The 17,625-nt window shown below is 33.5% G+C and overlaps 1 protein-coding gene across 2 annotated transcripts; it reads left to right on the top strand.

Annotated features, from left to right (window-relative positions):
- Nucleotides 1-5,964: 5,964 nt before the first annotated feature.
- On the top strand, nt 5,965-8,512 carry LOC131660344 (F-box/kelch-repeat protein At5g42350-like). Of its 2 annotated transcripts, none has more exons than XM_058929575.1 (2): nt 5,965-6,092; nt 6,404-8,512. In XM_058929575.1, exon 2 carries the CDS (start codon nt 6,489-6,491, stop codon nt 8,256-8,258), a length of 1,770 nt encoding a protein of 589 aa, XP_058785558.1. In that variant the 5' UTR covers nt 5,965-6,092; nt 6,404-6,488; the 3' UTR covers nt 8,259-8,512. The 2 variants fall into 2 exon arrangements, with proteins under 2 accessions (XP_058785558.1, XP_058785559.1); XM_058929576.1 differs by lacking the exon at nt 5,965-6,092 and adding an exon at nt 6,109-6,246.
- The last annotated feature ends 9,113 nt before the right edge of the window (nt 8,513-17,625 follow it).

Below are 17,625 nucleotides of genomic sequence, written 5' to 3'. Positions count from 1 at the left end.
AGTTAGACTTTCAGGTGATGGAGTCGTAATTTAATGCATTTACTGTATAATTTAAGTCAAATAAAAAAAAATTATTTCTAAAAAATATACCTCTGAAAATGGGGCAAAAATAAAAGTTTGTCAAGTGCTAATAATGTTATGGGATGAATTGATCATTTCATCCATCATTCAAATGAATGATTTGTGAATGTATTTTTTTTATTTATTTATAAAATAGAGGGCTAAAAGTTCAAAAAAAGAAATTAAACTTATTGGAAATGACCCCTAATAAATGAATAGAGATCTTCTCCATTTCTCAAAAGAAATGGAGATTGCCATTACTAAAGTTTCGGAGAATAATACATTAATATTATTTATAAGTGTGACATATATTTTATATACTTTGATATTTATACAATGCAAACATTGATAATGGCACTATGAGAAATTCCATAGGATAGTTCTTAGAGTGACTCTGCATCATAATGTAAGTTTAAGTTAGTCATGACACTGACACACCTATTTGCTTTATTGTAAACATGGTCAATATGAACTTCTCAATTGTGAGCAAGAATGTTTTTGATTTGTTGAAGAAGACCCCAATCAGTACTCATTTTAATGTCATTTTTGTTGTTTGTTGTATAAACCTCTTTATTATCAATGTGTAACTTCACCTTTCTATGTCCTCTAGCAAAGGCAAGGTTCAATCCTTCATAAATTTCCCACAGCTTAATAATGCCTACTCCACGAGTTCCTATATTTTTGGAAAAACTTTCATTCCATGCTCCACTGTTGTCTCTCATCAATTCACCACATCATATTTTCATGTTTCCTTTTACCACTCTATTAGTTTTCATCCTTATATAATTTTCCTTTGGTGGAGAACATTTGACGTGATGAATGGATTGCATGATATGTAGTTTTTGTTGAATTGATTTTTATACAAACCTTATTTGTCATATTAATGGACAGGACATAGTCATCTACATGCTCCCTTTGATTCCTCCAAAACCATAAAATGTAATATGTTGTTGCTTAAATTTCACTCAATTTAATTAATCCACTTCTGCAAACTTGTGTTGAAGAAGACCTCTCACTGGTTGGCTTTCAAAAGTGATAGCCAAACATTTTTTTTTGTGCCATAATATTCAAGAACATGGATAATTTTTCTGCAATGTCTAGACAATCTGAGTAAAATTGATCTCAAGTGTGTTTCTCGTAAAGCTAGTAGTTTGTTATGAGACTATCATGCTTAACCATCCAGACAAAAGATCTCAGGGTCACATGAATTCCATATTTTACTCCAAGTTTCTGAAATGAGTTAATTGTTATTAACCAAGTTGATTACCTCATAAGAACTACACAAAGTGAATGACCTATTGTTTGTACCTTTCCACAAGCAAACATCTTCTCATCGATCAGTCCTAGGAGGGTTGCATTATTATCATATCATTCAAGATGCCTTGAGGGAAAATAATTCCTAATTAGTTCCTTTATTCCAATCCACTCTATCATTCACTAAATCAACTACTTTCTCTACATGATGAACACTTGTTGAAGCATTTCTCTTATTATCAAGTTTGATTCATGTTTGTACCCAATTATCATTCCATACATTGATCCTCTCACCATTTACAATAGCCCCAAAAATTTATATCATTCATTGTAGGTCAAACACTGACAATGCTCTTCCATAGGCTTGAATCATGAATTTTGGCTTTCACTTAAGCAAAGATGTTCTTGCATGTATCATAGTTTGAGTTGACAAGCCTTATTCATATTCCCAAGATTTTTCCTCCATAACCCTCCCATATTCTTAGGTTTGGCTATGGTATTTTATTTCATAGGATTAACACGCTTCCCTTCCTAAGAGTCACCTCGGATAAAACCTTTTTATATTTTTTGAATTACATTTAAACATACTTTAGGTAATGGACAGGTCATTGTTGCATTAGCACTAAAAACAAGTTTTACAATTATTGTATCCACGGAGACGGGTGGTTTTAAAGACATATCAGCAATGGTTTATTATCTTAAGTAAGAAAAGACTTTTGTGTTTGTTGTGATGCGGGAAAAGTAAATGACAATAAATAAATAACAGAAAGTAAAGTTGAAGGCGTCGTTGTTAACATTGAGAATGCTTATTGGTGATGGATTTCATCATTATGTATCTACCATGCACATTTATAGGTCAAAAATATGCTTCTCTACTCAATATATAATACTACCACACATTGCCCTCATTTGTATCTCCTATTGGTCTCCATGCTATGAGATTAGTGTATTACCCGGTAGAACGATATACGTTACTATTAACCAACCTAGAGCATTAAGTTCGAACAATCGCAAAAGAGCGAAACTCCACATAAATCCTACTACAATGTGTGTGAATATTGAGCCTGTACATATGTCTAAGCTTAGTAATCAATAGGTTATTTTCTTGGATATAGTAATGACAAGCACCTTTTGATGTCATCAATATTACAACATGAGTAAATTTACATAGAATGGCATGATCTATTTAGTACATGAATATAATGACTACATCTAACCTCAACACTAAAAGTATATATTTTAACCTAATAGGGGGTGAATTAAGTTTAAATATGTTTTTAGAGATTATGATACTTTTCTAGTTTCTTTAAATTTTCCAGAATTAGGAATGAAGAACGAATGATAAACAGTAAAGTAAAGTGCGTTAAAATAAAATGATACATTGAATTATACTAGTTCCCATTTCCAATTAAGGGTACATTTAGTCCCCTCACACCCTTGTGAGAGATTTCCACTATTGTTAGATCTTTGTACAAGCCTACACCTGATTTCTCTATACAATCTTCTAACAACAATCAATAGGGCAATACCACTATTTGATTTTACAACACAAGAGAAAGAATCCTACTTTCTCCTGAACCACACTTGTTACCACAAACTTGGTAAACAAGCAACAATACAACTTTATAACGGATTTGAATAAGTATGAATACAATAAATTGTACTAATAGTAAATTTCCTTTCTTGGGTTGGAAGCCAACTCTCCAGAAGTATGGCTTGTACAATAAATTGTACTAATAGTGAATTTCCTTTAAAAAGGTTTGTTATTGCTTGTAAGACTAATTGTACTAATATACTAATAATGAATTTCATTTCTTAGGTTGGAAGCCAACTCTCCAGACGTAGGTGCAGGTTACATCGAACTGGATTACCGATTGATTATGTTATTTATTGCTTTTCTGCTCCATCATCTTGTACAAGTTAATTATGGTGATTTTGGTTTAACTTGTCATATAATTTTCTAGGAAATCACATGTGACATCTGTCCCTCAAGGAACACATTTTCAATTGGTATTAGAGTAGGCACCCTAGCTTGTTGGGTAAGCTTCAGGAAAGATAAATTTGACTCAAATGGACACAATGAAAGATGGAGGATCAATCAACAAAACACCTATTTTGGATGACACCAACTATGATTATTGGAAGTCTATGATGATTGTCTTTCTCAAATCCTTAGGCAACAAAACATAGAAAGTTGTGGTAAAAGGATTGAAACATCTTATGGTTACTTCTGAAGATGGTACAACCATTTTGAAACCAGAAGCTAATTGGACTGATGCTGAAGATAACGAAGCTCGTGGAAATTCCAAGGCTTTAAATGCTATTTTCAATGGCGTGGACAAGAACATGTTCAGATTAATCAACGCATATTCAAAGGCCAAAGAGGCATGCGAGATTCTCAAAACTGCACATGAAGGCACATCCAGAGTTCGTATGTCAAGGCTGCAGCTCCTTACCACTAAGTTTGAGAATCTAAGGATGAATGAAGATGAATCTATCAATAAATTCCATATCAGATTACGTGATATTACAACACCTCTTATGCGTTAGGTGAAAAGATGTCCAAGACAAGAGGTCCAACATCAGTCCCTAGAACAAAGACAACAATGAAGACAAACTAAATGATGTGCTCACTTGTTAGAGCATCAAGCAAGACATCTAAACCTTTTAAGTAGCTTTTGTGTTAGTAGTTTTCTACATATCTTGTACTTAAATGCTAACTGTTTATGTTGTGCATGATTAAGTATGTGAATGATTGCATGTTAATAATTATTAGTTAGTAGGATTGTATGCTACTAACTTTGTGCTGACTAGGTACATGCATGACTAAGTTTGTAAATGATTGCATGTTTGATTGTCTGTTTGGTTTAGAGAAACATAATGGATTATGTATAAGCATATGAACGTTGATGTTGTTGACTTCAGCTACTAAAGCCAAATTATAACTAGAGATTCATGTATTGTTTCTTCATTTCTTCATTTATGATTCTTATTAGTATAAGTAGCTAAATTTCTATTGGTTAGGGCTTGTTATATGAATCTTTATGAACCGGTTGGGTCATATGCCTGCTTATTATACTATTGACACTTTTGATTAATTCATTATTTTTATTCAGTTAATTTCATGTTCATTGCTTTATATGTATTAAAAAAAATCATATCTCGAACTTAGAATCATATTGATTATTGACCATAACTATACGAGTCTTATCTAAATTAAATGTTCATCTTATTAATTGATTAGGAATGAGAAATTATAAGTTGTGACTTAAGGTTTAATGCACCAAACATTGCTTGATTTATCTATCCAACTGACCTAAGAGATTAATGCATATTGTAGAATAGTGAGTTATACACCAAAGAATTAGAAATAACGACTAAGTTAAATCGTCGTAATCACTGATGTATAAACTTAAGGCAAATAGAAACCATCACATACATGATATTCGAATCAAAGGCTAATCGTCTTTAACTTGATCAAGTTTCTAACATTTTATTTACGCATTTATTTTATCAAATCAAACCTTAAAAATCCCCCAATTTTACTTTCAATAGCATGTGAATTGTCTTATTAAAATAGCACAATCCCCATGAGTACAGACATGTTTTTATCACTTAGATAACATTTAGTACACTTACTAAAAGTCTATCACTTAATCTTTATCAAACTTCAACCGTATACGACGTATGATGAAGGGCCCAAAATAAATTAATTCTCTTAGATTTTGGTTTTGAGAGACATATACAATTTGTTAAAATTAAGGCTTAAAAAAATAGAAGAAAAATTTCAGCCATAAAATTTGAGAAGATTAAAATAAGTCATGGGATAAATAACATTTATAGAAGAGGATGACACAAATATCGAGAAATAATCACTAAAAAAATTTAGAATATGAAAATTATCACTAGGGTAATCACATCAACATGAACTAATTTGTAGGTCATCTCATTTTAGCTTATAAAATTAGTGTTTGCTACACTTTTCTTAAATACATTTAATTAATTAAACAATCTATTTTACGCACTTTAAATCTTTAGTCTTTCATTTAAGACAAATATAGTAAAACATAGTTCATTCTATAATGTAAGAAAACAAGTCATTTAAGACAGCAATTAACCCGAGAAAGAAAGACTTACCAAAATAGAACTTACTACTAACTTTCTTCTTAGAGATAAGACAATTCCATAGCGAGCACAAACAAAAATGGCATAAACAGATCCGCATATTACACTCTATAAAATAAAACAAGAACCGTTGAACTTTAAACTCGAACATGGCTTCATTAGTCACTCACATGCCGTATTCAATACTTAGTTATCATTATTATTCATTACATGAACATTTCCCCTTTCAATATCATTCATTATTATATATCCATACTCTTATTAGTAAACAATTAAACAACTTTTTAAAAATATTAAAAAGATAATCAGTACTAGTAGTGAATTAGTGTTAGCCACATGCACACAGCAAAGTCATAATAAAATAATAATAATAATTTGAGAAAAAATAATTAAAAAAAAAAGAAAGAAGACGGGTCGCTTTTTAATAATTGGTGCTGTCGCTTTACTAAATTCCCAACCAAACCAACCCACAAAATTGTCTTTAATTCTTTTTTCTTTTTGTTTTTATTTTTATTTTCTCCATTCCACAAAACCTTTTTTTATTTTTTAATTTAATTTTAATTTTCTCCATTGTATGAAAGAAGAGAAAAAGTAAAGTTAGCACCGATTTCGCTGATTCATTTCATTTCTCTCTCAACTGCATTGCAGAAACTGTAAGTTTTCTTTTCCTTTTCCTTTCTCCTTTTCTTCCTTTTTCTACTCTCAGGTTTTCCGTTACACACTCGATTCCTTCAACCACTATTTTTACTTTAGAATCGCTTTTTTTCTTTCCGCTTTTCTTCATAATCGCGTTTCTGCTGTTTCTAGGTATTATTATTACTCACGCTCTTCATTTCACTTAATTTTTCTGATTTCCATCAGGATCTGGTTTCGTTCATTGCTTTATTGTTGAAAAATATTGTAGTATTTGACAATGCTCAAATCTGATATTGTTTTTGTGTGTTTTTTTTTTCATGATTCATAGAAGGCCAGTGTTCGATTCTGGATGCATATTGTAAGATAGAGATGGATCATGTAAATTTTGCTGTGAAAAATTAGTGAGGATAATAATGTTTTCTGAAAGATTGGGGGTAGAAGAATCTCGTTTACAAGAAGATTTTCACGGTTTGAGTGTGTCAAAGCGTCTTGTGAGGAGTGTTAGCCAGAAATTGAGGAAGAAGAATAATAATAACAGAAGTTTAGGGGAAGATGAAGATGATAATGATGATGATGATGTTAATGGTGTTTCTTTGAAATGTTTGTCGCTATATGGTCGGGGTGGGGGTTGTAAGGTTGGTGCTGATACTAGTGATGAATTAGGGGATTCGAGTGCGAGAAGGAGATCTAGTTCGAGTGAAGAAGGGAAGGGGTATAAACCGGTTTGTGCTTACCAGGATACTGCTGTTGTAGATTGTTTCTCGTATGGGGTGAGGGATAGGTTTTGGAGGAGGCATCATAGAAAGAATTCTGAATTTGATGAGGTGGTGACGAATAGTAATAAAATGCATGTTTTTCTTCCGGATGATATTCTTGAAATGTGTTTGATGAGGCTTCCGTTGAGAAGTTTGATGAATGCTAGACTTGTTTGCAAAAAATGGAGGTCGTTGACTACTACACCGAGATTCCTTCAAATGAGAAGGGAAGGTTTGTATCAAAGTCCATGGTTGTTTATGTTTGGTTCTGTTAAAGATGGATTTTGTTCGGGGGAGATACACGCGTTGGATGTGTCTCAGAACCAATGGCATAGGATTGATGCTGGTTTTCTCAGAGGAAGGTTCTTATTCTCTGTTGCTAGTGTACAAGATGATATCTTCATTGTTGGAGGATGTTCTAGCTTAACTAACTTTGGGAAAGTGGATAGGAGTTCATTCAAGACGCACCGAGGGGTGCTTTCGTTTAGCCCCTTGACGAAATCTTGGCGTAAAATGCCGTCTATGAAATATGCTAGATCAATTCCCATACTTGGAGTCTTTGAGGTCAGTTTGGATTTTTCAAGTTCTCAAAGTCATCAAAGTCGGCAAGACAAACGTTTTCCAAGATCAAGGATTGGTGGGGTTTCAGACGTCTATGAGGATCCTCATAAGCTTTCTATGAGACGTCATTGCAGATCTACCTTTAACGAGACTGAAGCTTCATCTTTGCATAGTAGAAAGACACACAAGTTCCTGAGACAAATAAGCGACCTTTCAAGCTCAAAGAGTAGTAGAAGATTTTTGTTGATAGCTGTAGGGGGTCTGGGATCTTGGGATGAACCCCTGGACTCTGGAGAAATATATGATTCTGCATCCAATAAATGGACTGAAATCCCAAGATTGCCTTTTGATTTTGGGGTTGCTTGTTCCGGAGTTGTATGTGGCAAGATGTTTTATGTTTATTCTGAAACGGACAAGCTTGCAGCATATGACATAGAACGAGGTTTCTGGATTGCAATTCAAGCCACTCCGTTCCCACCTCGTGTCCATGAGTACTACCCCAAACTTGTATCTTCAAATGGCCATCTATTCATGCTTTCCGTCTCTTGGTGTGAAGGTGATGGTCAAATTGGGCGGCGAAACAAGGCTGTAAGAAAACTATGGGAGTTAGATCTCACGTATCTTGCCTGGACTGAAGTCTCAGTGCATCCTGATGCCCCGATGGACTGGAATGCTGTATTTGTGGCAGACAAAAACTTGATTTTTGGAGTAGAAATGTTCAAAATTTTCGGCCAGGTGTTGGATTTTTTCACCGTATGTGATGTGTCTGATTTGACAAACTGGAACCATATTTCAAGGAATCATGTCACTCATGAGCTCGATGGTTCATCGTGCGTGACCAAATCTGTGGCAGTGCTGCACCTTTGAACTTCTATGTGCAGGTATGCCGTTCAAGAGAATATCAAATATTCAATGTACGATATTTTGAGATGCAACATGACTGGTAAGCCCTGCTTTGTATTTGCTGCATATAATTGTATAAGGGCTAGTCTTCTAAACTCTTGCAGTTGTATTTTTCTGTGTACTGTTTAATTATTCATTTTACATCAATCATAAAGTTCAATGTCATCCTGACTTTGTACTTGTATTTTTCATGCTATCTAGCCATCGAGTTTCTGGAATTATGTTGTTGTAAATGAACTCTTCTCATCTTTTATTGCCACAATTCTATATAATTTGCTAATTGCAGTCATCAACTGCCTGATGAATTTGGTTATGGCTATATGCAATCCAAGTATAGTTGAATAGGTTCTGGAATGATGTTATTGCAAAAGAATTCTTCTAATCTTTTATTGCTACAATTCAATGTATATTTCTAATTGCAGTCATCAACCTCCTGATGAATTTCGTTATTATGGCTATCTCAGTGTTGTTGTTGGTTCGACTCATACAAACGAGACATAGTCACTGACTGATCTATGATTACAGATGTACTTCCAAAGTGCAAATAAGATGATACTCACAGACTAGCCTTTCTAACTGATAATTTAGTAAAAATGGAAAGAGCTTATACTATTCATAGCCATACTTTGCAGTCATTCCTATTTTCAGCATTGGATTTGAAATGAATGTAACTGGGCTTTTGTTAGATATTTGCCATAGTCAAACTGTAAATTTGGAATTTTTCAATAGGGGATAAATGGGGGAAGAGGGCAAAATCTTTTATGAAAGTTAATTCAAAGCCTTCTTGCAAGAAACTCAAGACTTTAAGAATAGCTCTTCAAAATAAGTTACTTCAAAAATGTATTTTCGAAGTTAGGAGCATTTTAGAGATTTCGTCAGGGGTGACCAAGAAGGTAGGGAGGTGGATAAAGAAATTTTCTAAAAACAAAGGTGTAGTCAAGATAATAAATATTATTACTAAAAAAAACCTAGTAAAAGTTACCTAACAACTCATTAAAATATATATAATTTTACTTATTCACTTTTAACAATTAAAAACTGGTGAATAATAAAAATAAAAACCATAAAACTTTGTAATAGAAAGTTGGGCAACATTTTGAACTAAATAATAATACTACATATTTTTAGAAGAATTAACATGCCACTCCCTAAATTAAACATGACATTCTTTCAAAATTTAAATATTTCAAGTCTACCCTCGATGAAATACAAACAATTTTCGAACGAAATTTTCGACACACCCCTATTCAAAATTTCCGACACAAAATACAAGAAATTTTGAAATTTTAGATAGAAAGTACCGGAAATTTTGAAATTTCTAGTATAATTGTATCGGAAATTTTAAAATATCGCCCAAAAATTTTTGTAAAATTTTCGATACCACTACAAATTTTTGATAGAGTTTCATATTTTGAATTTTAAAAATGTTAGACAAAAGTATAATAGTAAAAACATATCAAATATCAAATAGAGGTGTATGTATAATTTCGGGGACGACGTCCATATTTTATGATTAAAAAATTTAAAATAACATTTATGAGCAGCTAAAATTATGGTGGGGAAATTTAAAGTGGAGAAAAACAAATTAAAAAACACTTACAAAGAACTGCAATGATTGCCTAAAAAACATTGTAATATAAATGCATAGCTTATGGTGTCTAAATAAAACCTAAATAAATAAGATAAAACTTCTTGTATTTTATACCCAAAAAAGAAACTCTGTACCAAAAGAAAAGTTAAAGCTACTGTTTACAATTCTTTTTGTTTTTACTACTACGGAAATTAGTAGGATTTTTTATATAGAAAAACAAAAATGGATATAGATCCTCGCATGCCATTTCTCTCATGTTTCCATCATGTCTTATTATCAACCATTGGATCTATTACTTTCTCTCTCCTTTATACTATTAATTTGTTGTTAGTGTGATAATCCACCATTGGATTGGAAATAGGAGAGAGGGCTGAATGAAAATAGCATGAGAGGATCCAATTTCAACAAAAATTGATACAAAAGAATATGGGGGACATCAGCCAAAATCCTATCAAGAAATAGAGAACCTAAAGAATGGCAAGTCTAGCATAATCTTTACAAAATCCGCTCTTAAGCTATCAGGAACGGGACTGAAAAAAGAAGTATCAGAGAGACTAAGGTCTATGTTAACAAACCCATCTGCACAGCTATTGCCTTCCCTATATACGTGGGAGACCATAAAATTCCAATTAGAGGTTATCTTTATACAATTAATCCATCTATTACTAATTTGCCACGACACCAAAGAGGTAGACTTGAAAGCCTTGACCACCGCCGTAGAGTCAGTTTCCAACCAAACATTTTTCCAATTTTTTTCATAGGCGTGCAAACATCGCTCTAGAGAGTTCGACAATGAGAGAATTGGAACTATTTAACCGAGAGGCAAAAGCTGCCATAAAACCACCTTCACTATTTCTCGCAATTCCACCACACGCCGACATATCGAAAGGAGCAGCTCTGTTGCAATTAAATTGGATCCAATTGTTAGGAGGAGGCATCCAAATGACCTCAATAATATTGGGAGTTTTAGGAGGACGAATAGAAATCCGGAAGTTTTTAAGAAGAACAAAATCCTGCATGTTTATATAAGAAGCAGCAACACACCTGCCCGCAATGGAAACAAAATCCAGAATGCCAGAGATGGAGGCAGTAAAACTAGGATTAATATTCTGAAATCTTACCTTATTGCGAGATTTCCATATAGCATCAATTGTGAAAATGACAGCAGCAATGCACGCGATCCTGCTCTGCCCCGTAGCTTTCATAACCATTATATCGCGAATAACATCCCAATCTCGAACCAGAGATCGAAAGTTGAGCTGATTACCTAGCCACATCCAAAGCTTAACAACAAACTTGCAATCAAAAAATAGATGCTGTGAAGTTTCTTCCGCTGCTTTGCACAAGTCACAACGAGAAGGAAGAACAAAGTTCCGCTTTTTCCATTGGTCATCCGTTGGAATCTTATTATGAAAGAGCTTCCGCATCAAAGCCGACTTTGACGGATGAATGGATTTAGACCATATCCAACGCCATCAATCCTTACGAATCCCTTTCAATCTCTTGAACTCAAAAGCATATTTAAGGGAGAGGTCACCATTTGGCGAAGACGACCAAACTTTCGCATCGGACATAGGAACAGAAGGGATACTACAATCCCGAATTCGCTGCTGAAGATGAGGAGGAACGGGGGTGGCGGATTTAGAAAAATCCCAACAACCATTAACAATAATAGAACTCATCGGTTGATCCACAATGGTGGTCGGGTCATCCATCCCTAAATGCATATGCTCACCACACCACTTGTCAAACCAAAGCCTAATCTTAGTACCATCACCTAAACACCAAGAGAAATTATCAAGAATAATGTGCAGCTCCGATTTGAGACTGGACCAAATCGAGGAGAAGGTGTGATGGCTAATTGTTTTGCCGTTACGAAAAACTCTCTGTCTCAGCAAAGCAGCCCAGAAAGAATTATATTGGAAAAAATACCAAGCAAGTTTAAGATTGAAAGCTGCATTAAGTTTAACAATAGATCTTATGCCAAGACCTCCTTCTTCAAAGGGAAGGCACATACTGTTCCAAGCCACAGTAATAACTCTGTTCTTAGAGACTTCACCACTCCAAATAAAACGCCTTATCGCACGTTCAATATCCCTAACGAGAGATAAAGGTCAATCATAAATAGCCATACTATGGAGAATATACTTTGGACGACCGATTTAAAAAGTTCCACTCTACCGACAAAAGAAAGAAGCGAACCCTTCCAGGAGGCCAATTTAGAAATGACTTTATCCGCAATGGGACGTAAAAAGACCGCCTTGGTTTTACCTTTGAAAAGCGGAACACCAAGGTAAACAAAAGGAAGAGAGACTATCTTGAAATCCGCCAGCGCTGACAGAATGTCCAGCCTTGACGAAGACATAGCACCACCGAAAATGAAAGATTTATTGCAATTGATACATTGTCCCGAAACAACCACATGATCTTCAAGAGTAGATATGATGGTTTTGATGTTGGAGATTTTGCCCTTGCAGAAAATGAGAACATCATCAACATATAGCAGATGAGACGGAACAACGATATTGTTATGGCCCTTAATTATATCAATCTTCTTTGATGAGACAAGGAGATATAGTTTTCTGCTTAAAACTTCTTCCGCCAGATAAAAAAACAGCGGAGATAATGGATCACCTTGATGGACGCCACGGGAGCAAGAGAAATAACCGTTGAGCACACCATTAACATTGAATGAAAGATGAGCAGAATGAAGAATACTATGAATCCAAGAGCAGAAAGTAGAATTCAAACCAAATTTCTGCAGCACTTTGATTAAGAAACTCCAGTCTAGAGTGTCGAAAGCTTTGGAAATGTCCATCTTTAGCGTAATGTTCCCACACCAAGTCTTAGACTCTAGGAGATTAATTGCCTCAGAAGCCAAGCCAATACAATCATGGATATGCCTACCATGAATAAAACCACGCTGCTCTTGCGAAACCAACAACGACATGATGGAGGCAAGTCTATCCGCAAAAACTTTGGAGATAACTCATAACCGTTGTCAATTTATTTGATATAGTATTTAATGTAAATATAAAAATGAACAATTTAACTGTTTAATAAAAAATAATTATATAAACTCTATTATATTAAAATAATAATATAAATAAAAATTTGATAAATAAAATACTACTGTTAATATCTATAGTAAAACTTCCAACTCAAAATTAATCTTCTCCATCATAATTTTTAAGAAGATTTCTTAACTCGCCCCATAGGTATGAGGCGCATCACCGAATTGACAAAATTTCCCTTGTGTTTTTGTAGATGCATCTCCGAAAGCACAATTTTTTTTGTTTAACGTTGTTTTGTTCCGTAGATGCACTTACGAAAGACTTCCTTAGATGCATCTACGAAAAAGTTTGACGTTATAACTCGCGCCAGACCTTTCCCCTCCCTCATTCTTCACATTTTCAAACTCAAACTCTCTTAACCTTCAAATTTTAAATTGACGTATTTCTTTATCCCGAGTTCGGAAGACGCTGTCAACTCAAGTATCAGCTTCCATCCAGTTCCTATATTTATTTAATCGGTAAGTTTTCGACATTTCGATTAATTTTAGAGTGTTTGTAAAATTGAATTAGAATTCGATATTTAGGTGTAGATTCTCCGTGCGCATCAGGCTCAGTTGGACCACACTCAGGATCTTCTTCCTCTGTGTCGTCAGATAGCTGACAGGGGCCTCAGAGCTATTGCAGAGGGTTTATTCTCTAAGGGGACTGCTTATAGGCGTGTGTTGGATGATATGATCAGGCTGGTAGAGAGTGCATTTCTGTATCGTGGGACACTTGACGTTATGGGTACAGCCAGCAGAGTCCTTGGTGGACGCGAAGGCGGAGGTAGAGGAGATGCGCAGGATGGTACGCAGGATGATACCCCGCATACTCAGTAGTTATATTTGATGATGTATTTATATTTCATTTTTGTATGTATTTGATGATGTACTCGACACTTTGACCGATATTATTTATATATTATATTTTTATTGGTCTACCTACTGTTGTCTTTAAAATGCATTACTGAATCTGAGAATGTGTATGTCTTTAAAAATGAAGTTTCTGAATGAAAATGACATGAATTAAAAAATAGCATACTATTCCGTAGATGCACCTACAGAATACTCTATTTTCACCACATTCCGTAGATGCATCTACGGAAGTATTTTTAAATTGAAAATAAGGTGAAATTAACTGTGTTTTCTTTTATTTTATACGCTTCCGTAGATGCATCTACAGAAGGAATCAAATTTTTTTAAAATATGAGTTGCTTCCGGATGTGCATCTACGGAAGCAATGGGCAAAATTGAAATTTTGCGTGGTGTATAAAAGACCTATGAGTGAGAAACTTTCATTTTTTTTTGAATTGATAGAATATTTGATTAATTCAAAAAACAAGAGGTACATAGCGATCGTAAAAGATCCATCTCCAAGAAAACTAAAAGACAAAAATCTCAGCTCTTAACACATTAGCTTAGCTAAGTATTGGCGTAATTTCTTATTCGTCCACCCCCTGTATACTATCATATCTATAATTTTTCCTCTATTTTTTGTGTATGTACATTATTGTGAAAGCAGGTATCATTTCTATATTTCCATATTTCGTAGATACTCTCCGTTGCTGCAAGTTTGAGGAGCTTCGCCCTTGCCCCTTTACCTTTAGAAAATCTCGTGATCCAATCAATCTCTTGACTCCAGCCACCAACCGTGTGTTGAAGTTGCAGCCACGACAAATTTTTTGCCAAATCCCTTTGGTCCCGCTGCACTCAAACAAAAGATGTTGCTGAGTTTCCTCTTCTATGCAAAAACAACAGCTTGGGCTATCGACCATCCCGAAGCGATGTAGCCTGGATTTTGTAGCGAAATGCTCATTACACGCCATCCACAAAGTTATTTTCGCCCTGGGCCTCGCCAGATTCCCGTAGAACAGTGATCTCCATGGAACTAATGGTAGCTCCTTATTTAAGTCCTTGTACATCTTGCTCATTTGGAACTTGTTATGTTGCATCATGTAATGCCATCCTTGGTTTCCCCTGATGCCGTCTCGTTGATTCATGATGGATTTAATCACCCATGAAGCATTGGCAGGTAGATTAACCTCCATAATACCCTGATTTTTAACATAGTAAGTGTGTATCCATTTTTCCCACAGACTATCCACTTTCCCGCTAAGATTCCACAAAAGCTTAAGAAGGGAGACTTCATTCCACTTTTCGAGATCTATTAGATTCAAACCTCCACACTTTCTTGGTTAACAAACAGTGCTCCATGCTATCGGTGCTTTCCGGCTTTTTGTATTTTTTCCTGTCCACAAGAAACCACGACAAACAGAGTTGATCGTTCTAATTACACTCTTAGGAAGAGGCAGAAACTTTCATTTTTTAATACTTCATCCCTGTACCTTTATCATTTAAATTAGGGTTAAATATGTCAAAGGTCCTCATAAATATGTGAAACTTCAATTTTAGTCCCTCTAAAATTTTTCTTCAAACAATGATCCTCGTAAATTTTTCCGTCCCTAAAATTAGTCCTTCCCGTTAGTTTCCACTAACGGAGCTTACGTGGCACGCCATATATCATGACACGTCATTTTTTGGCATAAAATCACTTTAGATTACGGGGGTTTTAAGCCTCCATAAATTTATCGATTTTCTTCATGTTAATCTTGTTCCTCCTCTTCTTCTTTATACATTCCTCTCACAATCATTTCATCAAACAGATGGTGTACATTAAGAAATTACATTTTTCCAACAATATTGTTTCCATCATCAACTTCTAAAGAGCTTATACTGCAGTTGATAAGTTGAATTTGAATAAGTCATGAATAGTTCTACTATTTTCACCACAAGGTAAATTTAACTTCCAGCCAATTAGCCAAACTCATTATTATCAGATAAATACTTTTTTTTTAAACAGCATCAGATAAATATACTAGTGGATAAAGCAGATGACAATAGTTTAAGATGTTGTGTTAGTCTTAAAGCTTTTGTCTCCGAAGTCCTAATTGTACACCTTAATTTAACTTGATTAATTTTTGCATGATACAATGATGCTGGACAATAAATTCCTAGTTGTCCTCATATGCTTACAGTGATCATCTTCATCTGTGATTCAATTTACACTATTTATCATTTAGATTTTTCTCATTTCTTTTCTAAAGATTATAGATTCTTTTCATGTTATATATATATATATATATATATATATATATATATATATATATATATATATATATATATATATATATATATATATATATATATATATATATATGGGAGCATATCAAGTGAGAGCATTTTTAAATGAGAGATGAGAGTAAGAAATATCAACCATTGGATTTATCAAGAGAGAGAATGTTAATACATTAATGAGGCTATTAATTTCTCTCTCTTGATGAATCCAATGGTGGATATTTCTTCCTCTCATCTCTCATTTTAAAATGTTCTCACTTGATATGCTTCCATATATATATATATATATATATATATATATATATATATATATATATATATATATATATATATATATATATATATATATATATATATATATATATATATATATATATATATATATATATATATATATATATATATATATATATATATATATATTATAACCACACCACCATTTATTAATCCTAATAAAATGACGGATTAAAATAACCACATCCAACTTGGTAACCTCTTTTTAAACAACTCTGTAACTTCATCATATCATTACAAAGTGTGATTTGTATAAGAGGACATTGATCAAACACCTTGTATGCAGAATTGAGAAAGCTCAGATCAGAACATGTACTTTGTCAAATACTCTAAGGAAGTAGTCATTAACCTTTTAGTTTTATATCTACCAAAAGCTAAATTGAATTATTCATTTTTATTGTATGTATCAATATGGATTTTAAAAGGTAAAGTCAATTACATTGAAAATCACTAACATTGAAGCATCATGTTAAAAGTTGAAACTTTGGTTTAGTTGTTTCTAAATTCTTGCTGTGGAATATCATATAGATATAGATGTGGAAATATAAAATTGAACTCACATCTAAACACACTATCAGTTTTCTAATGAGAAAAAGTACAATGAAAAGGCAGAGATGAAGAATTAATTGCATGTGAATTTTTTTTTTTTGTTTTTTAAGTTATTTACAGGGGGTTTAAACCCCCCGCAATCTGTCACTTTTTTTAGAATTATTTTAACTGACGTGGCGTGACACGTGGTGTGCCACATAAGTCTCCGTTAGTGAAATCTAACGGGAGGGACAAAAATAGTGACGGAAAATATTGTGAGAACCATTATTTGAAGAAATTTTTTTTAGGGACTAAAATTGAAGATTATCATATTTATAGGGACTAAAAACATATTTAACCCTTTAAATTATGTAAATGTGTATATACAACAATTTGCAATAAGTTTATTTAAATAACTGAAAAATAAAAATAATACTCCTTTGTACTAAATTATAAGATGTTTTGCAAAATAAAATTGTCTCAAATTATAAATCCCTTTATAATTCTAATACATTATTTATAATTTTTTTTAATTTCTTTATTATTATTCTTTGTTTCAACTTTTTATTATTATTCTTTGTTTCAACTTTTTTAATTTCTCTTTCCTGTGTGAAATATCTAAAATTTTTATAATTTTGGACGGAAGGAGTAATATTTAGCAATAAAGAGAAAAAACTAAAAAACCAATGTTAAAAGAAGAAACTAAATTGACAAAATCTCAAATAGCTTGA

The sequence above is a fragment of the Vicia villosa genome, linkage group LG3, assembly GCF_029867415.1.
Source record: "Vicia villosa cultivar HV-30 ecotype Madison, WI linkage group LG3, Vvil1.0, whole genome shotgun sequence".
In the NCBI taxonomy this organism is placed as follows: domain Eukaryota; kingdom Viridiplantae; phylum Streptophyta; class Magnoliopsida; order Fabales; family Fabaceae; genus Vicia; species Vicia villosa.
This window is presented reverse-complemented; position numbering and strand designations above follow the sequence as displayed.

What these genes read in the sequence shown, in the direction of transcription:
- LOC131660344 (XM_058929575.1), top strand. Translation starts at nt 6,489, where the DNA reads ATGTTTTCTGAAAGATTGGGGGTAGAAGAATCTCGTTTACAAGAAGAT.